Genomic DNA, 27001 nt, shown 5'->3' on the forward strand with positions numbered 1-27001 from the left:
TAAAAGCTAGCCTGATTTGATTTAGCTCTCAGCGTTTGTCTCCCAACATTTCATTCCTAAAATAGGCAGAGACAGCAAGAATTGGCACAAAAAAACATCTTAATGAATGAGAAATCTGGAGAAAACAAAAATAATCTTTAACAACCAGGTAATGAGTCGAGTATTAAAGCAACTGTTTACATGCCAACTGGGCTTTGTCCCGAAACATTTGTTTGGTTATTGTATCCAAAAGTATACAAACATTAAATAATGTCCTTCTATGGTATCATGCCTTGTCCTCTGAGAAAACGGCAGACAGCAAAACAAACTGAGAGTCACAACTAATTGTGTAGGTGTGAAATAAAATCATAGACTGATACAGGTAGACAGTCTGATGAAGGTGCAGTCATACTAGGCTAGTGTGTAGTATTTGTAATTTTTAACTGGGTGGTTAGAGCCCTGAATGCTGATTGGCTGACAGATGTGGTATATCAGACCGTATACCACGGGTATGATAAAACTGTTATTTTTACTGCTCTAATTATGTTGGAAAACAGTTTATAATAGCAATAAGGCAACTCTGGGTGTCACGACTTCTGCTGAAGTTGGTCCCTCTCCTTGTTCGGGCTGCGTTCGTCGGTTGAAGTCGCCGACCTTCTAGCCATCGCTGATCCACTTTTCATTTTCCATTGGTTTTGCCTTGCCTTCCATTACACCTGGTTCCAATTACATCAATTACATGTTGTGTATTTAACCCTCTGTTCCCATTCATGTTCTTGTCGGTAATTGTTTCTTGTAGTGCTTATGCACAGGTATGCTGGTATTTGTTTGATCCATTATTGTACGGTTGACGGTGGTTTATGGATATGAAACGACACCGTTGTAAATCAGTTTTCGCTCTCTTGCGCCTGACTTCTCTGCTGCCAGTACACACCTCACTACACTGGGGTTTGTGCTATATGGCCAGTATACCTTGGCTAAGGGCTGTATCCAGGCACTCCGCATTGCGGACAAGAACAGCTCTTAGCCGTGGTATATTGGCCATATACCACACTTCCTCTGGCCTTATTGCTTAATTATAAACAGGGAAGTCCTGGATGCCAGAGGGGTGTGGTATATGGCCAATGACGCAAAGCGGAGTACCCGGGTTCCTGCCCTTAGCCGTGGTACACTACTACACTACACCTGCTTGAAAATCTTGTTACAAAATCATGGGGATTAATATGGAGTTGGTCCCCCGTTTGCTTCCATTGCCTCCACTCTTCTGGGAAGGCTTTCCACTAGATGTTGGAACATTGCTGTGGGGACTTCCATTCAGCCACAAGAGCATTATTGAGGTCGGGCACTGATGTTGTGCGATTAGGCCTGGCTCACAGTCTGCGTTCCAATTCATCCCAAAGGTGTTCAATGGGGTTGAGGTCTGGGCTCTGTGTAGGCCAGTCAAGTTCTTCCACACCGATCTCGATAAACCATTTCTGTATGGAACTCGCTTTGTGCACGGGGGCATTGTCATGCTGAAACAGGAAAGGGCCTTCCTCAAACTGTTGCGGAAGTAATTACTAGTTTTGAGAATCAAGGTTTACTAGAGGACAACACAAACAATCCAAAACCAACTTTGGACACTTACTGCCACAACTGTAGAGCTAAGTTTAACTGGTATGAAAGAAATTGAACAGAAAATCAGTTCTCAGATTTTTATGTCATACCTTGATCAAACACCTGTTTAATAATGACCAACTTCAGTGTACCAATATTACGGATTTTGCAAGAGCAGAGCAACATTTTAAGTGACCGCTGATGTTTTTGGCCAGGAAGAGAGCTCTCTATTTGTCAAAGAAAAACCTAAAATATTTTTCCTCAGTGGACAAAGCATCAGTTTATGGCTGACCAGTAGTGGCATACAGAGTTTGACTTGGTTTGGTTAGTTGCTTTAACCCAGACCCAATACTGTCTTAGCAAGCACACAAGCTATTCAGGAAAGTAAAATGACTCTACTGCGATAACACGTTTTCTGACCTCATAACAGAAACACCTAGCTACCACAGACACCAACAGGAACACTTCCTAAGAACTAGGTATCTTCTCAGGATCTTAGGTGAAGACTCATATTAAAGTGTTGATGACACGGCAGCAAGTCACAGGAGAAGAACAGCAAGAGGTGAAGAGGTGGTTAGTCCCTTAATGTCCATGTTAGCTCCTCCATGGGAAGCCCTACGGTGCCTCAGTGGGGTCAGTCTCCATTGAGATAAACACAATGTGAAAGTGCTCTGGTAAAGCTGGGGAGGAGTTGAATGGAGGTGACTTTGTTTACATTGTTCAAGAGCACTGCAGCAACAGGCAATCAGAGTGTTGATGATGAATTTAAACGTGCTGCGGACCACCCAGACAATTTCTCAGGGTAAACGTGTAGTCTGTGTGAAAAGCTGCTAATAACCAATCAAAGGATGTGCACCCTGATAGATCCCCCCCCTCTCTCTCTTACGAAGCAGGCTAGCTATTTGTTATTCCAACGTTCAGTGATTTGAAACAGTGAATCAAATGTCTCTGTGATCTCTTGTTCTGAGAGTTTGATGAAGGGGGCTTTACATGACTGTTGTTGTGATGGTGAGATCACACCATCAACAGGCATCAATAGACAGAACCAAGAAGGCCCAAGCCTGTAACATGTGTGGGCAGTGCAGCAATCCTTGCAGTAATATATTTAGCATTTTCCGCTAAATTGTTAGGCTAGATCAGAGGAGGCCGTTGGGAGGAGCTATAGGAGAATGGGCTCATTGTAATGACTGCTATTGAATGAATGGAACGGTATGAAACACATCACACATATGGAAACCACATGTTTGACTCCGTTCCATTAATTCCATTCCATCCATTACAATGAGCCCGTCCTCATATAGCTCCTCCCACCAGCCTCCTCTGGGCTCGATAAATGTAAGGTAGGTAATTGGCAGGTAATTACACCCAATGCGGTCAAGCATTATGTCAATGACACCAGTCTGACACTTATTCAGCTCCAATGACAGAACACTTGGTCTGTATCGAAGAAAACGACAAGAGATCAAATCAAATCAAATTGTGTTGGTCACACACACATGGTTGGCAGATGTTATTGCGGGTGTAGTGAAATGGGGTAGAAGGAGGTGTGGGAGTGGGAGTGGGTGGCCAATAAAGGAGGATTCCAGAGGCTGGAGGACTTCAGAGGAATCAAGTAGCAGCAGTGCTTGAGACATGACCCCAAGGGGGATGCGGACAGACATGCTACTGGATAATGAAGACTTCAGTAACCTGAACCTCCGTCTGGGTTCTCTCAGACAGTTTTGGCGCCTGGTGTATGCAGCTGTGTGTGCGTCTGTCTAGAGATCAGTTCAACGGGAATCAAAAGAGCTAAGGTATAAGGGCAAGATAGTGGCAAGAGTGCCCTCATACATTAGCTCTTCTGATTTCTGTTGAACTGATGGCAAGATAGTGGTGTAATTTCTAGCAACAGCTGAAGTGATTTCAAACACACTAAACATTCATGGATCAATGAACTGTCCGACAGCCCCGATGGAGAACACATATTAATGCAACATGTGGCAGGTGTCTTACATACGGGCTGCCTCATTGCACATCTGGAGACATTGAAAGACTATAATGGCAATTTCACATCAAGCCAATCTGTAAATGCATTACTGAACGCAGCGTTGAACCAATCGAAATCAAAACCAGATCGGAACCAGATCCTTTACACCTGGAAATAATACAAAAAAGACACAAGAATTGTCTTTCTTTATCATAAAAAAAAAACAACTTGTATGGCTGTTTAAAACATTTGCTGACGACAGAGATTTCATTCAACGAGCCTGATTGCTTAATTGATCGAGCAGTGGTTGTGTGCTACCAATTAGCTTAAGCGAGATAGCCAGTGCTAGCAAAGTGTCAACAATGCCATGACGTCAACAGTGGAGGGGCCTGGGAGGGAGCCTCCACACAAACAAACAATCAAATCAATGGACTGCTCCTTTCATTTCTCCAGTCTGATCCAGCACACCATGTATTGATTGTGGTAATACCTGTCTGTGGGGGCAGATTCATACTCTCCGATCTGGACTTTACACAGGACATTTCCTTTCCTGGCTTCTGTCCATTGTTGTCTCTACTCGTGCCATCTCTAGTATTGAAAGTCATTCCCTACAGCCTAAAAATCATTAGGCCATTTCATCCTGACAACACAGCAAACATAATGCCCCGGTAGCCACTGCTATACTCTCTAACTTGTTTCACACTTCAGATGGTGTCCTCTACAACTTAATGGAGAGAGTAAGAGCGAGCAACAATAAAAGTTAATGGTTTGGAAGATTGATTCTTTTTCAAATTCTATATATAATCACTAAGCTCAGCTTGTGAAACTTTCCTGAATCCTTTACACCAGTGTGGTTGCAGACTACTGCGAGAGGGTACTTCATTCAGGAAGCCTGGCTTCGTTCAATAGCTTTGACAGGCTGCTCAAGATAAAGAAAGTGTGCTCCTTTCTAGCTAGTCAGATACAGCAGTAATCCAGTTGAAGGAGAGATCCATTGGGGTCCAATTAAACTAATATTACGCTAGCAGGTCCCTAACGGACTCTGGTTGTTGTTCTAACCTAATTCAATCATAGGGTTGATTTGGAAAAGCCCCCAAGTTTTCTTGACGACCCAAAACATCCCTCAAAACCAGACCCCTGACAACGGCCTCTAGCCGTTTAGCGCTGAGGACAGCATGTTTTTACAACATTGTGACTATCTGATCGATCAGGCAGTTTCCCCAGTTAGCTTTGATGTGTCTTCAGACTTCAGAGCACCATACCAGTAACCAAGCAACATCGTCACAACTCCGCCTCACTGTCCTCTTTTTGAGTCAGATTCCAAGTAGGTTCCAAGATGACGCTAAATGCTGAAAAAGAAATCATTCATGTTTCTGTTCCTGACCTCCTTCCATCTTCCTGTACCATCCTGCTAATTCTTAGAAATGATTATGCTTTGCAAGATGAATGTGTGTTTATTTTTTATATTTCTATAAAAACAATGTATAGCATTGCTTGGGATATGATACTAACTTTCTCTCCGGGCATACATCGGAAAGGCCTATCCTTTGAGTTTATAACTTGTCCTGTTGATTTCGCACAGAGATCTGGACATTTTCACACAGGTCTAAAACCGATGAATGACCATTGTGTGAAGAATGAATTTACATTACACAAGCATTTCTGATGGATGTTTTACAGTAACAACCGAACAATATCAAAAAGCGGAGGTGGCCTGTTTCTTGACTTTGTCACAAGGACTTTGTGTTGAATGTGAATATGTAAACAAAGTTTGGAGAGCTGAGCTAAAGTTTATTTCTGGACTATGATGATAAGGGGCAATGTGGCCTAATCTGGGTACAGCACAGGACATTACGGCATTAAAAAAAACAACCACAGCTACATTTCTGAGCAGGGTGGCTAACCAGCTGCTATTTATCAAACATATAAACCTACCGCACTGTTCTTAAAAGCATTGGTTATGGCTTGCTTTCAAATGTCAAATGATAAAGCATTTTTATAGGGTTAGACCTGCATAACATAAACATAATGACACATTCCTAACGTCTTCCAAATGATGTAATTAGATCTGTTACATTTGTTACATCACACATTTGATTGATGATGTACATGTTGTCATTACACATGCATTAATGATTTATAAAAGAGGTAACGATAAATGATGGCGTCCACTGATCTATCACTAAATGTGCATTATTGCACCTAGCTACATACAGTTTACGCTCCCCAACCACCATATCTGATATCTGATAGTACTGTGTTAACTAACCTCCAGACGAGCTTCAATACCATACAACTCTCCTTCCGTGGCCTCCAACTGCTCTTAAATGCAAATAAAACTAAATGCATGCTATTCAACCAATCATTGCCCGCACCTGCCCGCCCATCCAGCATCACTACTCTGGACGGCTCTGACTTAGAATACGTGGATAACTACAAATACCTAGGTGTCTGGCTAGACTGTAAACTCTCCTTCCAGACTCACATTAAGCATCTCCAATCAAAAGTTAAATCTAGAATCAGCTTCCTATTTCGCAACAAAGCTTCCTTCACTCATGCTGCCAAACATATCCTCGTAAAACTGACCATCCTACCGATCCTTGACTTCGGCGATGTCATCTATAAAATAGCCTCCAACACTCTACTCAGCAAACTGGATGTAGTCTATCACAGTGCCATCCGTTTTGTCACCAAAGCCCCATATACTACCCACCACTGCGACCTGTACGCTCTCATTGGCTGGCCCTCGCTTCATACTCTTCGCCAAACCCACTGGCTACAGGTTATCTGCAAGTCTCCGCTAGGTAAAGCCCCGCACTATCTCAGCTCGCTGGTCACCATAGCAGCACCCACTCGTAGCACACGCTCCAGCAGGTATATCTCACTGGTCACCCCCAAAGCCAATTCCTCCTTTGGTCGCCTTTCCTTCCAGTTCCCTGCTGCCACTGACTGGAATGAACTGCAAAAATCACTGAAGCTGGAGATTCCCATCTCCCTCACTAGCTTTAAGAACCAGCTGTCAGAGCAGCTCACAGATCACTGCACCTGTTCATAGCCCATCTGTATACAGCCCATCTATCTACCTCATTCCCTTACTGTATTTATTTATTTTGCTCCTTTTGCACCACAATATCTCTACTTGCACATCGATTTTTTGAACATCTACCATTCCAGTGTTTAATTGCCATATTATAATTACTTCGCCACCATGGCCTATTTATTGCCTTAACTCCCTTATTTGACCTTATTTGCACTCACTGTATATAGACTTTTTTTTTTTTTTTCTACTGTGACTGTATGTTTTGTTCATTCCATGTGTAACTGTGTTGTTGTGTGTGTCAAACTGCTATGCTTTATCTTGGCCAGGTCACAGTTGCAAATGAGAACTTGTTCTCAACTAGCTTACCTGGTTAAATAAAGGTGGAAAAAAAAACATTAAAAAAAAAAATGTTTTTTTAAAACATCAAGCAAAGTGTCTGTGGTGAGGCTTCATTCACAAGGATTCCAACCAGTGTGAAGAAAGATATTAACTATTCAAGATCATGTCCCAGGCTACTACTTTGAATTCCTGGATACATTTGACTGTAGGAGGATTCTACCTAAAAACTTAACTGTTACATAAACAGGATGAGGATGGAGAATGTGTGCCACTGGCTGTAACTGGTTGCTCTTATCAGAAGGCTAAGATGAACAAGGCTTTACAGTGTAAGAACTCTGTCACCGTGAAAATTTAAGTGGGGCTTGGAAGTGAAACAGTGGCATTCCGCACTCTATCCCCTTTGCCAGAGGCTCGAATAAAGGGACTTCCGTTTCAATCACAGCTCTCTGCTGATTTGCTGCCCAGAGCTACACTTCATTGTATCTAAGCTCTAAGGTGGTGCACAATCACTTTTATTGTGTACATTGACTGGCAGCCCCTCTCAACACCCATCACATCACCAGCATTCCTCAACAAAAAAAAGAAAAGAAAAGATGTCCTTTTAATGGGAGATGTCTTTGTGATGAGCATGCCGTTTACCCCTGCATTTGGCTGGTGTTACAGGAAGTACATTCTATCATTATCAAAAGGTCATTATTGGAATCCCTGATGATACCACCACTCCTTTGATGCCTTCACTATTGTGAAGGTTAATTTAGGTATTACTGTAAGCAGCTTCATTAATGCATTTAGATAAGTTATTAAAGTGATGTTGCTCCTTTGAGGGTAAATGTCAAAGTATTTGCTGGGGCCTTTGTGGTCAATAACAAGCTGGCATGCTGGCATCCTGGCACAAAGATATCTTTGAAGTCTGTGTCCAATATGACACTTGGCCTCCATAGCAACCAGATGAGGGCAAACCCTTTTGATCACTCTGGCATAGCAATCAATTGAGGCTAATATGAAATCCAACACAGCAAGACCAGACTTTACCTGTTTTTTTTTCAGAATGAAAAAAACATTTAATGCGGCTGACTATTTATGCGGCTGTCAAATGTGAATGTGAAGGATGCCCATCAAAGAATAGACCAGATAGACAACATATGGACATCAGACAAACCCATAGTAAGAAATCAAGAACATGACCAACAGTAAATAATGAGGACGTAGCCTATAAAGTCATATGATGTAACCTGCTCTATCAACCCATGCTATATGTATGTTCAACATGATAGCTATGGCATTCCCACCGTAGTCCAAAACTAGCATCTACTTCCTGAGAAACAAGGAGTGTGGGATAAGAGGGGCGGTGGGAAAACACCACAATTGGTCCCCCGAGGCCAAGAAGTAAGGCGGGGGTTTAGGAAGTAAGCTCACCAGAAGCAGGGAGGTCAAGAAAAGGATGAGATTAGGAACAATAGCCGAGCATGAGCTAAAACAATAAAGAGAGGGAGTTAGCGAGACGAGTGTCCAAACAGGAGGGGAGAGAAGGCCACCAGAGATGTAAAGGGATAAGAGGGGAGGGAAGTCAGATACGCAAAGGACGGGTTGTAAGGGAAAGACCGGAGACACCTGTCTAAATAAATAGAAACAGACAAATATGATGAAAAAATGCTTTGAAATGACTGAGCTGTAAAATAGGATATTATACGCACCACGCTTCCTACAACATGCCCCCATCCTCCCACCCCACCCAGGTAGTACGCCCTAAAATACACTTATAAGTCATCATTCCACATCTTAAGGATAGGATGCTTTTTTTCAATCTTCGCCTTAAATGACATACCCAAATCTAACTGCCTGTATCTCAGGAATTGATGCAAGGATATGCATATTCTTGATACCATTTGAAAGGAAACACTTTGACGTTTGTGTAAATGTGAAATTAATGTAGGAGAATATAACACATTAGATCTGGTAAAAGATAATACAAAGAAAAAAAACATTTTTTTTTTGTATTTCTTTTGTTCCATCATCTTTGAAATGCAAAAGAAAGGCCACAATGTATTATTGCAATTTAGATTTTGGCCACTAGATGGCAGCAGTGTATGTGCAATGGTTTAGACTGATCCAATGAACCATTGCATTTCTGTTCACAATGTTGTATCAAGACTGACCAAATGTGCCTAATTGGTTTATTAATACATTTACACGTTGGCTCAATGGCGGGGACACCAATCCCGTAGAGGTTTTAAAATGATTGGTGCTCCTGTTGTATAACAGATTGAGTTAGTCCATTTAAAAAAATATATATTATAATCTCAGATGTCACTAAGGTATAGCCTAGCAGAGGGACCTGTATCCTTTTCCCTTCATTTCCCCTTACCTTTTCCCCTAGGAATCGTTCTGTGTAGATTTGGTAAGGGCATGCATACTGCATCCATCACAGAGTGATCATATCTGACTCCGTATAAAAATGTATGCACTCACTACTGTACTGTATGTCGCTCTGGATAAGAACGTCGGCTAAATGGCGGAAATGTAAATGTTGTCAGAACATGACTGACCAAGATTAACCCTGGTAGGAAGACATGACCTGACAGTACGCAGCTAGGCAGCTGATTTTCCCTTCTCAACAACATATTCGACCAAATGACCAAAAAAACATTTGTAACAACCAGTATCTGCGAAGCATATAACAAAAACATAGCTGTATATGATGGGCTTACTGCACAAACATTCATAGACCTTAGAGTAGGCTCCCATAAAATCTGAAATAATTGAGCTATTTCATTATGGACAAAAATACAGTGGAATGCTTTTCACAATTGCAGTTCTGTGAATAAATCGTTTTTGATCTAAAAGAAGCAAGCTATAGAACAGACTAGAAAAGTGGTCTCTTTGCGACAACTTTCATCTTTCTCATAGCCAGTTACAGATTGCATTCCTCAAGAGTCACACATACCTAAAATTACAGTATTTGGGTATTCAGTCAAAACAAAATAATGACTCAAAAACAGTAATAGTGAGGGCATGCATACAACATGAATGAAGAGCGTTTCGTTCATATGCATAGGCTAAGTGATACAATCTAATGACCATCTTTCAAGACAGAATTTGCTGTATAGGGGTGACTAATTGAATCCACTTATTCTATCCACTTACTACTACTATTTATATGATGACAAATAAATAACTACTTTATACACATTAGACGTGCACATGTGTTCTGATGTAAATCTCAAACACTTAAAATACTTGAATTATTGTAACTAGGTTACCTACAGTATCTTTTAACTTTAACTGATGGTAGAAAACTGATATGCTTTAAACATCCTAGGCAACTATATTCATAATTTGTGAAAATAAGCTACCATTTGCTTTTCAGCTTTCTTAAACAATTGACCAGAAAAACGACCGAATAAAGGTAGCAACATCACATATTTGCAGTTTGCCGCGTCTACGCAGCCTTATTCGGAGCGGAGCAGAGAATCGTTCCATCAAGAAGCCAGCCTTCAGTTGACAAGCAACCCCGCCAAGTTTCCAATGTACAGTACAGTAGTCACCAAACGATAGACCGCAGAAAACCGCGTCCTATGCAGTGTTTTCAAGAGGTTAGATCTGTATTAGGTCACATACCTTTCCAGGCCAGAGAAAGCAGGAAAAGTCCCACGAACATGCAAACCTTCATTCGTAAAGCCATGTTGTTGCTTCTGCCCAGTGTCGTCCTGAGAGTGAGTGTGATGGCTGGACGATGCTGGAAAACTGCGAGACAGACGCAGGGTGCGAGAGGGGCAAGATATCTGGGTGCAGATATGGTCGAGAGGGACAGTGTAGTTGGTAGGAGGAACTTGTAGGGGAAAGGCGATAGTACAGACAGTAGTCTAATCTTTCTGAACAGGTAGCCTTAATGATAACATGGTTGGGTACAAGGGTTCCTTGATTGTTTAGAATGGAATATAATAGAATATAACATATAGCTGCGAGCAGCAATGAACGGGGTACACAAGATCATTTGGATAACAAAGCAAGCACTCATTACTCAATGTATTGAGTTTCAGTGATGGGGAAGCTACTCTAGAAATCTAGTTTACCAAGGTACCAATTACTTCACACTGGAAGAAGTTAAGCTAAACTGAAGCTACCCGTAAGAAAAATATAGTTTACTTAACTAAAATTACTTTTAAAAAGTAGTTCACTACATCCCAACTACTTCATAAATGATCATATCTATATATAAAATGTCATAGACTTGAAATTGCAAGAACAAATCACTCTGAAGTAAGATGTCAACAGAATGTGTAATGTAGCATATTAAACACAAAAACTATGTTTCAAGTGAGAATTAGGAATTTTATTTTCTATTTGCAAAAAAGGATTGTGTAGTTTCAGTAGTTAGCTACACCACTACATGGCAAAAAGTGAATTAACTACTGAAAACAATACCTAGATTTGAATTTAGTTCAACTATGACAAAGCTACTGCAAAATGTAGTTAAATAACTAATTGAACTACGTGTAGTTCACTTCTCCCCAACACTATTGAATTTATATACCAATTCTCAGGTTAATTTGACTAACGTTAAGATATGTGAAATATTTTCAGCATTCGTTTATTTGTATATTGCCGTCATCTTTGTAATCTGGGACTTTATTTTGTTGAAATCTGTTTGTGTAAATGATTTAAATCTCACTAAGTACACTCAATTTTAGCATTCGAAAGTACTTCAATACACTCTCACAGCTGTAATAGGCTGACTGCGCAAGTGGCAGGACTTCCAGTTTCTAATTTTCCCAAACAAAATATCCACTTTTCACTACATTCAGACCACATAATAGGGCAAAAATATGTGATTATACAGATATACTAGTCACAATTTTTCAGATTGTTTGTCTGCATAATTTATGTCTGACATTCATTTGCAAAGACAAAGTCCACTTGATCACTAGTTATTGCTCTAGTATCCTATGGTGCCACTGGTGCCAATTATATCTACAGTGGCAAGAAAAAGTATGTGTACCCTTTGGAAATACCTGGATTTCTGCATATATTGGTCATAAAAATAGATCTGGTCGTCATCTAGGTCACAACAATAGACAAACACAGTCTATTTAAACTAATAACACATAAACAATTATGCATTTTCATGTCTTTATTGAACACACTGTGTAAACATTCACAGTGCAGGGTGGGGAAGGTATGTGAACCCTTGGATATGTTTTATTATTTTACCCTTATTCAGCTAGGCATGTCAGTTAAGAACAAATTCTTATTTTCAATGATGGCCTAGGAACAATGGGTTAAGTGCCTTGTTCAGGGGCAGAACGACAGAATTTTTACCTTGTCAGCTCTAACCACTAGGCTCGAACCACTAGGCTACGCTGCCACCCCAGCGTAGCCTAGTTGACCCTCCTTTGGCAGCAATAACCTCAACCAAACATTTTTTTGTAGTTGCAGATCAGACCTGCACAATGGTCAGGAGGAATTTTGGACCATTCCTCTTTACAAAACTGTTCAGCAGTATTCTTGGGATGTCTGGTGTGAACTGCTCTTGAGGTCATGCCACAGCATCTCAATCGGGTTGAGGTCAGGACTCTGACTGGGCCACTTCAGAAGTCGTATTTTCTTCTGTTGAAGCCATTCTGTTGTTGATTTACGTCTGTGTTTTGGGTCGTTGTCCTGTTGCATCACCCAACTTCTGCTGAGCTTCAATTGGCGGACAGCTAGCCTAACATTCTCCTGCAAAATGTCTTGATAAACTTGGGAATTCATTTTTCCATGATAGCAAGCTGTCCAGACCCTGAGGCAGCAAAGCAGCCACAAACCATGATGCTCCCTTCACCATATTTTACAGTTAGGATGAGGTTTTGATGTTGGTGTGCTGGGCCTTATTTTCTCCACACATAGTGTAGTGTGTTCCTTCCAAACAACTCAATATTATTTTTATCTGTCCACAGAATATTTTGGCAGTAGCGCTGTGGGATATCCAGGTACTTTTTAGTGAACTTCAGACGTGCAGCATTGTTTTTTTGGGACAGCAGTGGCTTCTTCCGTGGTGTCCTCCCATGAACACCATTCTTTTTGAGTGTTTTACATATTGTATATTCAACAATAGAGATGTTAGCATGTTCCAGAGATTTCTGTAAGTCTTTAGCTGACACTCTAGGATTCTTCTTAACCTCATTGAGCAATCTGCACTGTGCTCTTGCAGTCATCTTTGCAGGACGGCCACTCCTAGGGAGAGTAGCAACAGTGCTGAACTTTATCCATTTATAGACAATTTGTCTTTCTCTGGACTGATGAACATCAAGGCTTTTAGAGATACTTTTGTAATCCTTTCCAGCTTTGTGCGAGTGAACATTTCTTAGTCTTAGGTCTTCTGAGATCTCTTTTGTTCGAGACATGGTTCACATCAGACAATGCTTCTTGTGAATAGGAAACTCAAATTTTGTGAGTGTTTTTTATAGGGCAAGGCAGCTCTAACCAAAATATCATTGATTGGACTCCAGGTTAGCTGACTCCTGACTCCAATGATCTTTTGGAGAAGTCATTAGCCTAGGGGTTCACATACTTTTTCCAACCTACACTGTGAATGTTTAAATAAATAGTGGGAAAAACCATTTGACGTGTATGAGTGAAAAATACGCTACATTAACATAAGTGCTCGTCGAACATCTCATTCCAAAATCATGGGCGTTAATATGGAGTTGTTCCCCTTTGCTGCTATAACAACCTCCACTCTTCTGTGAAGGCTTTCCACTAGATGTTGGAACATTGCTGCGGGGACTTGCTTCCATTCAGCCACAAGAGCATTAGGGAGGTCGGGCACTGATGTTGGGCACTGACGGTGGCCTTGTCATGCTGAAACAGGAAAGGACCTTCCCCAAATCGTTGCCACAAAGTTGGAAGCACAGAATCGTCTAGAATGTCATTGTATGCTGTAGTGTTAAGATTTCCCTTTACTGGAACTAAGGGGCCTAGCACAAACCATGAAAAACAGCCCCAGCCCCATTCCTACTCCACCAAACTTTACAGTTGGCACAATGCATTCGGGCAGGTAGCGTTTACCTGTGTGATTCATCACTCCAGAGAACGCGTTTCCACTGCTCCAGAGCCCAATGGTGGTGAGCTTTACACCACTCCAACCGGCGCTTGTCATTGCGCAAGGTGATCTTAGGCTTTTGTGCGGCTGCTCGGCCATGGAAACCCATTTCATGAAGCTCCCAACAGTTATTGTGCTGACGTTGCTTCCAGAGGCAGTTTGGAACTAGGTAGTGAGTGTTGCAACTGAGGACAGACGATTTTTACACGTTACACGCTTCAGCACTCGGCGGTCCTGTTCTGTGAGCGGCTGAGCCGTTGCTGCTCCTAACCATTTCCACTTCACAATAACAACACTTACACTTACACTTGCAGCTTTAGCAGGGCAGAATTTTGACGAACTGACTTGTTGAAAAGGTGGCATCCTATGACAGTGGCACGTTGAAAGTCACTGAGCTCTTCAGTAAGGCCATTCTTCTGCCACTATTTGTTTATAGAGATTGCATAGCTGTGTGCTCGATTTTATACACCTGACAGTAACGAGTGGAGCTGAAATAGCCGAATCCACTCATTTGAATGGGTGTCCACATACTTTTGTATATATAGTGTATGATCGGACTGAGGGTCCCTTAAAATGTAATTGTGTTGAAATGATACATGGGCCTGTTCTCTTGCCAGATTCGTAAAGCATACACGGCATTGAATTACATTTCAGTTGGTTCCAGAGCATTCCCGAGCATTCAATTGCTTGACCAACAGCTGTTCTAATTGATAAATCAAAGCCTATTAGAAAACTTAGATTGCTCTGCTTATTCCTCTGTACTCAAAATGTGCTATATCTGGGCCTTCGGAAATCATGGATTTCAACTATGAGCCTCAATACATTTGCCACATGATAAAGAACTTGAAAAGAAGGAACTACTACTCTGCGCTGAAAGAAAACCTCTGCTACAGGTAGACAGAAGTCTTTTTTTTAGGTAGTCTGAAAAAAAACAGGCTAGTTCCAGTACAAAAAGCGCAGTGTGCTCGCTGCACTAGAGCCAGGAGTTTTATCATCAGCTTTGGAGTTCCTCCTGCGGTGTGAGACCAAGTGTATCCGAGTCGACAGTCTCAATATACACTGTGTTTGCATACAAACCCGCTGATTGTTTGTACACCTGTGGGAGAGCACACACACGTCACTGCTGTCAAGTAATGAAAGGTTCCTTCTGACCATTAGGCACTGGCAGCAGTAGGAAAATGCAATAGCATTTTGGCTCCTCTGCATTTGTGGGACTTTGAGTCTAACTGAACTACTCCTTTGAAGTGAAGTGGACTGTTATGAACCAATTTGATTTATTTGATCAGATTTCTCTTTGTCTGTCTATCTGTCTGTCTGTCTGTCTGTCTGTCTGTCTGTCTGTCTGTCTGTCTGTCTGTCTGTCTGTCTGTCTGTCTGTCTGTCTGTCTGTCTGTCTGTCTGTCTGTCTGTCTGTCTGTCTGTCTGTCTGTCTGTCTGTCTGTCTACTCCTTTCTCCTTCTGTGTCAGGGGATTGAATGGATGTAGGAGCACCGAGGTTCCAATGAGATATGAAGAGTTTATTTCCAAAAAGCTATGTCCACCAATTTTTCAGATTTGTGTTTTTTCATGAGAAAATATTGCCTTATGTGTAAAATATTACTGTTCTCTGATTTTTATTCATAGATTTTTAGACGTGTATGAAAATGTATTTTTTTTGCAAAACGCTATATATCCATTGTTTAGCTGGAATGGCATGTTCGTATACAGTATGTGATATGTGGTTGTCTCACCTAGCTATGGATGCACTTATTATAAGTCGCTCTGGATAAGAGCATCTGATAAATGACTTAAATGTAATTTCATTCACTAAATATTAATGTCACAAATGAAGGTTGAGTAATGCGTCCTCTGAAAGTTGACCCGCCAAAACGCAGTCTTTTACACCTACACACTTAACCCAAAAGCCAGCCGGACCAATGTATTGGAAGAAACACTGTTCAACTGACAACTGAAGTCAGCCTGCAGGCCCCGGGCCCACCACAAGAAGTCACTAGAGCACCAGGAGCCAAGTAAACAATGCTGGGCCAATTGTGCACAGTCCAATGGGACTCCCGGTCACAGCCGGTTGTGGCACAGCCTGGGATCAAACCCGGGTCTGTAGTGACCCCTCAAACACTGCCTTAGACCACTGCGCCATTTGGGAGGAAATTTGTACAGTTCTTTATTAAAAATGTAGTTATTTGTTACATTTGACTGTGTTAAACCTAGCAGTACTAATTTATCTGAGAGTGAGGGGGATATTTAGCATTTAGCAACAACAAAAAACATTTCCATGATTATTTGTCTCTCTGAAATAAAACCATCAAGTGACAGATTTTAAACAAATGCATGTCTGTCATTCAACAACCATGCCATTATTAGATAATGAAAAACACACCAACCTCTTTTATAATTTCTTAATACAAACTAATTTGCCAAGATTTCTGAAAATGTAGATACACGGAGTGTACAAAACATTAGGAACACCTGCTCTTACCATGACATAGACTCACCAGGTGAATCTAGGTGAAAGCTATGATCCCATATTGATGTTAAATGCACTTCAATCAGTGTAGATGAATGGGAGGAGACATTTTAATTAAAGAAGGATTTTAAAGCCTTGGGACAATTGAGACATGGATTGTGTATGCGTGCCATTCAGAGGGTGAATGGGCAAGACAAAAGATTGAAGTGCCTTTGAATGGGTTATGGCAGTGCCAGGTGCACTGGTTTGGAAAGTGTGAAGAACTGCAACGCTGCTGGGTTTTTCACACTAAACAGTTTCCCATGTGTATTAAGAATGGTCCACCAACCAAAGAACATCCAGCCAACTTGACACAACTGTGGGACGCATGGGAGATAACATACACCAGCATCCCTGTAGAATGCTTTAAAAAACTTGTAGAGTCAATGCTCCGATGAATTGAGGCTGTTCTGAGGGAAAAGGGGGGTGCAACTATTAGGAAGGTGTTCGTAAGGTTTTGTACACTCAAGTGTACAGGATTTTGGAATGAAACTCCTGATATATTATAATAAGTTATACAATGACTAAATAAAAATGTAATTGGGATATGATATTTTATGAGGAACTGTCATTGTTACGATTTCAATATTTCATCATTAGTTTGTATACATTTATGGCTTTGTTTTTAATATTTTTTTAGTCTGCCATTCATAGGCTCTATTTCAAGTCTGTGTTCTTTAAGATATGTATTTTATTTATGTTGTAGTGACCTACTGGAGGCTGTGGGAGAGGCCTCTGTGAAGCTATTTTCTCAGCTAGCTGCCAAGCCTCCCCAGATCAGACTACTGTGAACTTAAAAGTCCTTGAGGTGAGGTACAGTACATGCAGGGGGCATCAATAATAATACCATGATTAAAGGTGGAAGAGGTGTTCACGCTTCATTCGAGACAAAGGCTTTTTAGTCTTTCATCGTTGCCTTATCTGCTGTGTAGTCCTGTGTAGTCCTGTGCATGGCAGGTGTGTTGCCGTCTGGGGGATCAAGCTTTCTAAAACCGTAATGAAGGCCATTCAACAGACCAGACAACTCCTTTTATGCTCAGTAGACTTCATTGCGCTCTGTTTTTCTTTCCCCGTGATATCAGACGACAATCTGTTTGTGGAGACGTTGCTCTGTTTTGATGGAAACATAAGTTAAACGCAGATAAATGACCACAACTGCCTCCTCCTCTTCCTCCTCCTCCTCCCTCATCTGTGTTTACAGCAAATCCATTTTCCTTTGGTTTGGTTAAAGCTCCGATCCACAACACTCACTCATAGAGTACTCCTACGGAGGGAATACACGTCTGTCTCTGAGCAATGCTAGTCATCACACACAATACATAAATATGTTTGACATTATTTGAAAAAGCTTCATCCAACATATTTCTTCATGTTGCAGGTGAAACTTTGATGTAGATTCTAGAGTATCTTTGTTCAGTTTTTTTTTTTGCGTGTGAAAATGTATACTTTACTATAGGAATAATAGTGCTGCGACCTTAGGTAAGACAGAGGCCAACGGAGTGGTGGTTGGTGTGTGGATGACCTTCAGAAGTTTACCAGAAGTCAAACAGGGAGATCACGACACCTCTGAATGAAAAGGGGACGTAAACAAAGAGGCTGTTGATGCTTCCACTTCCTGTATGGCCTGGCAGAATCCTTACACTGTGTAGTGATAGGTTAGCAGATGAAGGGGCCCCTGTTCCCAGACAAACCAGTGAAATGTAACACACGTTCAGTTTAGGCAAAGTAACAATTCTGATGTCAACAGAATGTATCATATTAGATTGTTCTGTTATGAATGACCAAGGTGAAGGAAATACCTTTTGTATCCACAATGTAATGTATGCAAACAACAGCCATGAATACAGGCAGGGGGGGAAATGGGGGAATGTGAAATAAATGGTCATCTTTTGTAAAAACAGAGCTTGTATTTTGTAAAACTGATTCCAAGGATTTTACATGGGTGTATCCCCAGACAGATTTTGTTCTCCTTTCCAACCCCTGAATATGGGTACTTATTTTGCTACTACAGAAGCAGCAGTGGACCATGCCTCGCCTTGTTGGCTTTCACATGATAGAATACAATGTGCAGTATTTTTGTGAGACAAATGATTTGATCTAAATTACAGTAGAGCCGTATGGTCAATGGACAGTCTGGTAGTAGTGAGATGAGAGGCCAACCTAAGACACAGCTGTCAATAATGTGATTAGATTGGGAATTTGTTCCTGCTTTTCTTTCAGCCCAGCACAGACTAGTCTAGCTGTGGTGTGTAGGCTATGGTAGGTTACGTTTCACAGTCAGTGGGTGGTTGGACAATTCTCATCATTGTGTCAGAGCTTGCGCACATGAGGAAGGGTGGAGTTTTATAGTTGACATGTAGAGGAGAAGAAAATGGAAAAACATCCAAACGTTTCCTCCAATCACTCATTGTTTTACTACTAGGTTATGTGACATATGTTTACTGTACATGTGACCATTCCTGAAATAGAAGAGAAGAGGCTTATATTGAAACGATATGTCATAGCATTGTCACACCCTGATCAGTTTCACCTGTCGTCGTTATTGTCTCCACCCCCTCCAGGTGTCGCTTGTTATCCCCAGTCTATTTATCCCTGTGTTTCCTGTCTCTCTGGGCCAGTACGTCTTGTATGTTTCCAAGTCAACCAGCGATTTTCCCGTTCTCCTGCTTTTTGCAATCTCCTTTTTCTAGTCATCCCGGTTTTAACCTTTGCCTGTTTCTGGACTTTGTACCCGCCTGCCTGATCATTCTGCCTGCCTTGACCAAGAGCCTGTCTGCCACTCTGTACCTCCAGGACTCTGATCTGGTTTTGACATTTTGCCTGTCCATGACCATTCTCTTGCCAACCCCTTTGGATTAATAAACATAGACTCAAACCATCTGCCTCCTGTGTCTGCATCTGGGTCTCGCCTTGTGCCTTGATGAGCATACTCATTTAGTACATGGAAGTCATGATGAATGCAGTTAAGACCCGCGTTGCTGCGATATCGTAAATGACTGCCATGTTGTGGGTTTTGAAACAATAGTCTTACCGTCTTTACCACTTTGTCATGATAGGTTGTGTCAGCCTTATTCCTCTGAGGTTATTGATGGTAAGTCAGTTTATGCTTACATTATAGCTGTCATCAGCTCTTCCCTTGACTATTAATTAAAAAATGATGTAAATATGCAAATGATACAAGTAAAATAGTCAGATTTGCTGTATATTTGTGATGTACAGTATAAACAGAGAAGATGCCAGTGTCATCTTTTCGTCAAGATAAATCTCAAGAATGAGTGCTCTTTACCTGTAATATAATACATCCTAGGCAGAGGGTTTGGGAAGATTGGGAGCATTCAGTTTGGAAAATAAAATAGACAGGGACTGAGTAACGAAAAGACAACACAAAAAAGTGCCTGGATGCCTCTCCCCCTTTCAGTTCCCAGGGACTGCAAAACCCTAGAATACCCAAGAGAGTTACCTTTTGACTTGGCTGACAGAGAGGGACAGAAAGTCAGGATATTCTCGAATTGTGTGAGGGGACACAGAAAACCCCCACATAAGGTGTTCCAAACAAACGTCCTGCTTTTTCATTCAGGATCTTCCCAACTTGAGACCTGCATAACTTATTTACCTCGAGTAGGTGATGTTTTGGAAGTGTTTTCTTGACGGTTGTCTTTGTGTCCCTTTACATTAAACTTTAGACCCATGACAATCTTAATCTACATGTCACGATCATTTAGAGATGGATTGGGCCAAGGCGCATCGTGCATAGAGTTCCACATGTTTATTCAAATGAAACTCACTAACAAAAACAATAAACAGCAAACGAGACGTAACGACTGGAGCGCTCACAGGCACTACACAAAAACAAGATCCCACAAACTAAAAGGTGGGAAAAATGCTGCCTAAGTATGATCCCCAATCAGAGACAACAATAGACAGCTACCTCTGATTGGGAACCATACCCGGCCAACAAAGAAATAGAAAAACTAGAATGCCCACCCAAATCACACCCGGACCTAACCAAATAGAGAAAAGAAAAAGGCTCTGTAGGGTCAGAGAGTGACAGTACTCCCCCCCCCAAAGGTGTGGACTCCGGCCGCAAAACCTGACTCCATGGGGGAGGGTCCGGGTGGGCATCTAGCCTCGATGGGGGCTCCGGTTCGGGATGTAGACCCCACTCCGCTCGATGATCCCTCCGCTTCAGTGGAACTGGACTGTGGATCGTCGCCAGAGGCTCCGGTCCGTGGATCGTCGCTGGAGGAACCGGACTGTGGATCGTCGACGGAGGCTCCGGACCGTGGATCGTCGCCGGAGGCTCGGGACCGTGTATCGTCGCCGGGGACACCGGACCGTAGATCGTCGCCGGGGACTCCGGACCGTAGATCGTCACCGGAGGCTCCGGACTGGGAACCCTCGCAAGAGGCTCTGGACTGTGGACCGTCGTTGGAGGTTCCGGACTGTGGACCTTCGCCGGAAGCTCTGGACTGGGAACTGTCGCCGGAAGCTCTGGACCAAATAACCAAATAGATTTGGCTCTCTAAGGTCAGTGCGTGACATTACGTCTGTTGGGAATAAACACACTTAAATGTTGTCCTTGAATCCGGTTGCCCTGTCATTTCCCCTTTGGCGTATTGTCTAGCCTATAACCCTCAGCATATAACCCAGCGTACCCTGGTCCCTGCATGAGTGTGATTGATGATTGGACAGAACTCCTGTTTGTTATCGCGCTCGCTCTCTGTGGTGGAAAGAGACTCTATAGCTCATGATCTAAGGAGAGACTAGAGGAAGGAAAGAGGGAAAGAAGTCATTCTTTCCAGGCCAGGCCCAAGAGCAAGTTGTTTTGGGGTTATCTGCTCGAATGAGTGAGGGCCATTGTCCAATGCGCACAAGGGTGGGAGCACGGAGTGTGCGCAGGAGTCCTTTTTTTCTGCTCAACTCTGTCACTATAACTTGGATTGTGACAAAGGGACACTTTGATAAGAGACGCAAGCTTTTGCAAATCCCTGTCTCCATGGTGATTACATGTAATTATAGGCTATTAACCATTAAACATCCCACAGACAGTGTTTCAGGGTATGTCCAGTCCTACCCAACGCCATGAAGAGTGAGAGAGTGATTTAGGCTGTTCTTTGTCCAAAGTCCATCCAGTTGTAACTGAGTTAACTCAGTTTATCACATCTGTGATGCCTATTTTTGGAATGGCAAAATTTGCACATCTCTGGACTCATTTCTAAAATGTTAAAAGAAGCATAACATTGAGCATTCTAACTTTCTAAATTACATTGAGCTAACAAGTGACCACCGTGTCAACCTAGTAGAGCCGTTCCAATGGTCCTGGGAAGGAGAACTTTCACAGACCAAGAATGTCATCCTGGGGGACTTCCACATTCAACAGTAGCCTTACTTTTTCAGATCTTTCTCTTTCTCAGTGAGTCAGTGCCTCAGCCTCTCTCTGCACATGTATGGCTCTTTCTTACCCCTGTGGGCTGCTGTGGTATGCAGGGTCTTAGCCTGGGTTGTGACCAGTCTGCTCGCCAGTGATTTCTTCTGTTTGGAGTTTGTGTTTTCCCATAGAAGCTTCTGGTCTGCTGATTACCCCCTGCTCGCTGTCACACCCTCTCCCAGTCTGTGAATATTAATAGTACTCTCCTCCAGTTACACTGGCAGGCTGCCAAAGTCAACAGAGGATTAGATGGTCGCAATACAAAGCTACCCGAAAACTAACCACAAAACTAACCAAAAAATACTGTCACACATCTCAGAGATAGAGACGCCTAAAGGTCAAAAGAGGAAAGTTAAATAAAGTATTTGGGGTTTAACTGATTTCCTTTCCTTTCACATTATGTCATGAAACTATAGTGATTTGCCACATGAGAAATATAAAAGTGATATATTACTTAATTCTTATGAGTTATTGATAATAGTTCAAGCTTAATTGATTGCAGACAGTGGACAGTAAAATATGAATAAATTACCATTCATTCTAGTTAACTTTTCCCTGCTTGGAGAAACAAAGAGTTGACAAGATCATCACAACACCCAGTTGTTAAACAGCCATTTAACGCAGACCAATTCCCTGGGACCCATCCTGCTGGTTTCTGTTGTTCTCCAATATTGTTTGTTTATTTTACCCAGGGCCTCTGACGAGACCGTTTCCATTTTGGCCCAAGAGCAGGGATGGGCAACTGGCGGCCCGGATGTAGGTACGCAGACCCATGAGCCACTATGGCCCAGCATGATAAGTTGTGTTTTTTTTGTGGCCCCCACCTCCATCAAAGTTGGTCATCCCTGCCCTAGAGCATGAGGTTGTAGATAGTTGGACTGTCGTCACTGACAAATGTTCAATGTGTGTGTGTGTGGGGGGGGGGCTCATGTCGGTCATCGGCTGTTTGTCTGGTAGAGACACGTACCTCCATACTACAGATAACCCTCTGGCTGGGTTTTGTAAGAGTATGGAAAATAAAACATATTTTTCTTGGTTAAGATGAAAATCTAGAACAATACACTCCTCCTTATTGGGAATGCCCCTTTGGAGCTGAAGTAAGTAGCCCTGTGCCTTGGGGTTGTGATTGAGTGTCACACTTATCCCTAGTGGAATGAATCCCAGATGTGAGCTTGCTGGAGGGGTGTATCTACTCTGTAAAGTCTAAACAATAATTTAAGAGATGAATTTATAAGTGTACTGAGGCCATCATTTTTTTTGGTTACCTCATTGATGGGTTTATTACTGGTTTATTACTTTGTTTTTTTGTGGATAAAATAATCAAAGGCAGGCAAAATTGCATGACATGTATGCCTAATCGTCATCTGAGATAGTTTGGTGGTCGCATTGTAATCGCGGCAACCCAGAACCAAATCTCGCCAGGTAACCTATAGGATGCACGTGCACCCCCGCAAAATTATGATTAGTCCAAAAACACCTGTGAGGCAAAAAACAAACAGTGTACCAGTAAAATTGTTCCTCATAAGCCTGATATCCCACTGCCTCTCAACAGATGTAACAATGTAATGTTACTGATGGTACTGCAAATGAAGCATTTGGTCCAGCAGTAAAACAAACATGGGAAGCTGAGTCCTGCCCCCAGACAAACTGTTACCATAAAAGGCATAGAGTACAAAGAAACACAGCGGACTCTGAATAGGCTAAAGAAGTAACTGAACTCATGCAACTGCTCTTCCTCCATACTGTGACATTAATTGCTTAAACAAATGGTGTCTTTGTTGGTTCCAATGATTCAATCTGTTTCCCATGATCATATCAGTTCCTTTTTGGCATCTGCTCTCCTTCCACAATTCCATACCCTCAGCTGGAGAGGATGATCATCAGACAAGGAAGGAAACTTGGTTGAAGTTATTGTTCAGAAAAACAGAGTTTTTATTGTCATCCTATATCAGGTGAGGTAATGGGAAGCTCAACACACAGAGTGCGAAGGGAATTTGAGTCACCCTTACAGCGTGCATGAAACGATGGCTGTAGTGTATGATTAAAGCCCAGTTACAAAAAAAAGATAAAAAGATAAGTTGCCTAGTCAAAGACCTAGCCCACTAAACGTACTTTCATTTAATAAATGAAATATAAAGTTCTGATGAAAATGTTACTATAAATTAAATTAAATGTATTGAATGTTGTTTCATCAAATATTTTTTCCAACTGCATTGGCTTCAATTAAGGAAATTAATTTTAAACCGGTTGAATTTACATACATGCGTCCTGCTTTTGACCGTGATGCTGACAGGCGCAAAAAGCTCGCCGACGTGATTCATTGGAGGAGAAGATCATGTGACCAAACCGTTACGGTGGCCAGCGTGTAAATATGTAAATAACAATTTCATTTATCTTGCATTGGATTATGGTGGACTTTGAACAGGGAGATGAGAGATACGTTATTGGCGACGAGCCATGAGTAAATGTAACATTGTGTGAGCCTAAGACGGAAATGTAATTTAGCAAGAAAAGTTGAACTACTAGCCAGCCCGAGTTTGAAAGTAAACATACGCTGATTACAGTGCGTGCATATGTTTGCACTTTAGCCAAAACAAACGCGGTTGCACAGCTGTTTATTTGAAATTGCAAGTGGAATGTGCCCTACCAACGTGTTTGGCAGGTAGCTATGCTAGCTAGTTAATAGAGCTAGCATTGTTATGCTAGATCGCTAACTAGTTTAGCTAGCTGGCAAATTATACCGAACGAGAAGTGTACAACGTATCCGACAACCTTATCTATCTAGCTATATCTAACCTTTTACTGGCCAGACAAAAAAAAACGTGATTTTTATCAAGACAGTGAAGCAACTCGAGTAGGAACTTTGTCATGGGTCTGGTGAACCTAGTCTTTTGCACCATTGGGAAATGTTTCAATTTCATATCTTTACTCCTGGACCTAAATTTCTTAATAGTCCATTCAGTGATACGTCTCCTGGCGGCATGTATCACCTTTGTGAATAACCTACCCATGTTACTGACCAACTCAATTGTGAAGTGCTGGAACTTCACAGTGTTCTGCATTGTCACCCTGATGGACAGCGTAACACTTTTGGCCCAGGGCACAGTCAACATGTTGGGGCGCTGGCTGCACCTCTTGGGAGGTGTTCTGGAGAGTTTCAAAATGGTGTGCTACTTGTCCTCACATGTTCTCCTGCGTGTCAGGGATCTGTTGCACCGTGGGCTGCTGTGTGGCCACTGCTTGCTGCAGCAGGTGTGGGAGGGCTGTGGCATTGCGGTCAGCCTGGTGTTCTACCTGGTCAACACGGTGGTCAACCTGCTGCTCATCGGGACACAGAACGTCTACTCTGTTGTAGTCAGCATGTGGGAGGCAGTTTCCTGCCCCCTGCAGAAGGCTGTGGAGCTCACCCTCACACTCTTCACCTTTCTGTACAGCAGCCTGGTTGGCACCTCAGTCGTTCTCTGGACTCCCATCAGGCTGGCCCTGGAGTTCATGGGCTCGCTCGGACACATCTTCGTCAGCGTCTTCCTCCTGAACATCTATGGCCTCATTCTCACAGCGACCATTGTTGTCACCGCTACAATCTATATGAACCCTGAGCTGACCAGTCTTGGAGCCCGGCGCGCCTTCGGTTTTGTCAACTCTGTCCCCACCCTGCATCTCATACAGAGGGCGCTCCATCACCTCTACGTGCTGGAGAGGGGCGTGTGGCAGAGGCTTCAGTGGCAGGCCAGCCGCCTACACCAAACGATAACACCAGTCTACAGGAACATCAGAGTGAGGGTTGACGGCAACGCCAGGCAACCTGAGCCCAGTGACAGAGAACAGGGGGCTCTTACGGACAGTAGGGAAGGAGACGCAGCACCACCCGCTGAACATGCAGCCCGGCCACGCCAGCTAATGGATGACCTGTGGGACCTAGCGTTCCCCAGCTCCAGCAGCACAGACAGGCCTTTACAGAAACTCTCATCGGGGGAGGGGTGCTCCAGCTCCAAGGGTCCCCCGGCCAACAACCTACTGACTCTGCTCAAGGAGCATGAGGAGAGGAAGAAGTGTGTCATCTGCCAGGACAGCACCAAGACAGTGGTGCTGCTGCCCTGCCGCCACCTGTGTCTGTGTCGGGACTGTACTCACATACTGCTGCGCCAGCCCATCTACCAGCAGAACTGTCCGCTCTGCCGCCATATGATCCTTAATACCATGGATGTGTATCTCTGAGGGACCAAATGGGGGAGGGGCATTACCCAGAGTGCTGCATTGTTAACATGTTGAATCTCAGGTTTAGGATGTGCAGAGACTATAGGCTACATTTACACCTGCAGTACATTGCAGCTCAGACGCACGCTATCCAAGTCCAGTGCACTGCTGAAATGGCTTGTCGTCCGTGGCTGATGTCATAAATGATGCCTGTATTTTGTTCAGACCACCATGACAGTGCTTGCCAAAATGTTTATACTTGTTTGTTCATATTACTGAACACTTCATGTTCTATACACTTCATGTCGTTCCAAACTGTGTGTGAACCTAATAAGGAATGTTTGCTGTATAGCAGTTAATTTACTTTATTCAGCATATGTTCAGTTTGAAAGCATTCCATTGGCAGTTTAAAACACTGGAGACAATACCGTACGTACCAAATGCTGTCGTAAAAGCACATTTTGTAGCTTATGTATAGGTTTAAATGGTGACAGCCTCTCAAATGCAATTTGTCAATAGCCAATATTGTTCCAAGCAGTTCACATCCAGAGACCCATACAAAGTGTGAAATGGTTTTGTATTGTGGGAAAGGGTTAATTTCATAAGCTATGGTTGTCTAAAAATATCAGTGTCAGAAATTATTAACCAGATCTATCTGTCTTGTCATATGAAAAAAAAAGTTGGTTTTGTTCAAATTATTATTCCATCATTTTTGTCACTATAGCCAATTCTTTCCACTATGCTGACACATGAACACTACCTAATTTATGCTCCACACAAGGTTTATTCATCTTTATAGTTCTTAAAATGTTTTTAACTTGTGATCAAACATTGACATGTTCACAATTACCACCATTAGTCAGTAATGGGTT

At 42.4% G+C, this 27001-nt stretch overlaps 2 protein-coding genes across 5 annotated transcripts in view; one reads left to right on the top strand and one right to left on the bottom strand.

Annotated features, from left to right (window-relative positions):
- Positions 1–10709, bottom strand: part of LOC112244714 (cell surface glycoprotein MUC18) — a 44759-nt gene extending 34050 nt beyond the window's left edge. For all 4 annotated transcript variants that reach the window (XM_024412467.2, XM_024412469.2, XM_024412466.2 and 1 more), the window contains exon 1: positions 10539–10709. In XM_024412467.2, coding sequence (XP_024268235.1) covers positions 10539–10602 — 64 coding nt within the window. In that variant the 5' untranslated portion in view covers positions 10603–10709. The remainder of the gene's footprint in view (positions 1–10538) is intronic.
- Positions 10710–20635: 9926 nt separating this feature from the next.
- LOC112244704 (E3 ubiquitin-protein ligase RNF26-like) lies at positions 20636–26150 on the top strand. Its single transcript, XM_024412448.1, has 2 exons — positions 20636–20840; positions 24886–26150. Exons 1-2 carry the CDS (start codon positions 20636–20638, stop codon positions 26148–26150), a joined length of 1470 nt encoding a protein of 489 aa, XP_024268216.1.
- Positions 26151–27001: the final 851 nt, after the last annotated feature.

This window comes from Oncorhynchus tshawytscha, linkage group LG13 (genome assembly GCF_018296145.1).
Source record: "Oncorhynchus tshawytscha isolate Ot180627B linkage group LG13, Otsh_v2.0, whole genome shotgun sequence".
Taxonomy (NCBI): Eukaryota; Metazoa; Chordata; class Actinopteri; order Salmoniformes; family Salmonidae; genus Oncorhynchus; species Oncorhynchus tshawytscha.

What these genes read in the sequence shown, in the direction of transcription:
- LOC112244704 (XM_024412448.1), top strand. Translation starts at nt 20,636, where the DNA reads ATGGGGGCTCCGGTTCGGGATGTAGACCCCACTCCGCTCGATGATCCC. An exon ending in GTCGCCGGGGACACCGGACC is followed by an intron (nt 20,841 to 24,885) that starts GTAGATCGTCGC and finishes ATTTCTTAATAG; the next exon opens with TCCATTCAGTGATACGTCTC.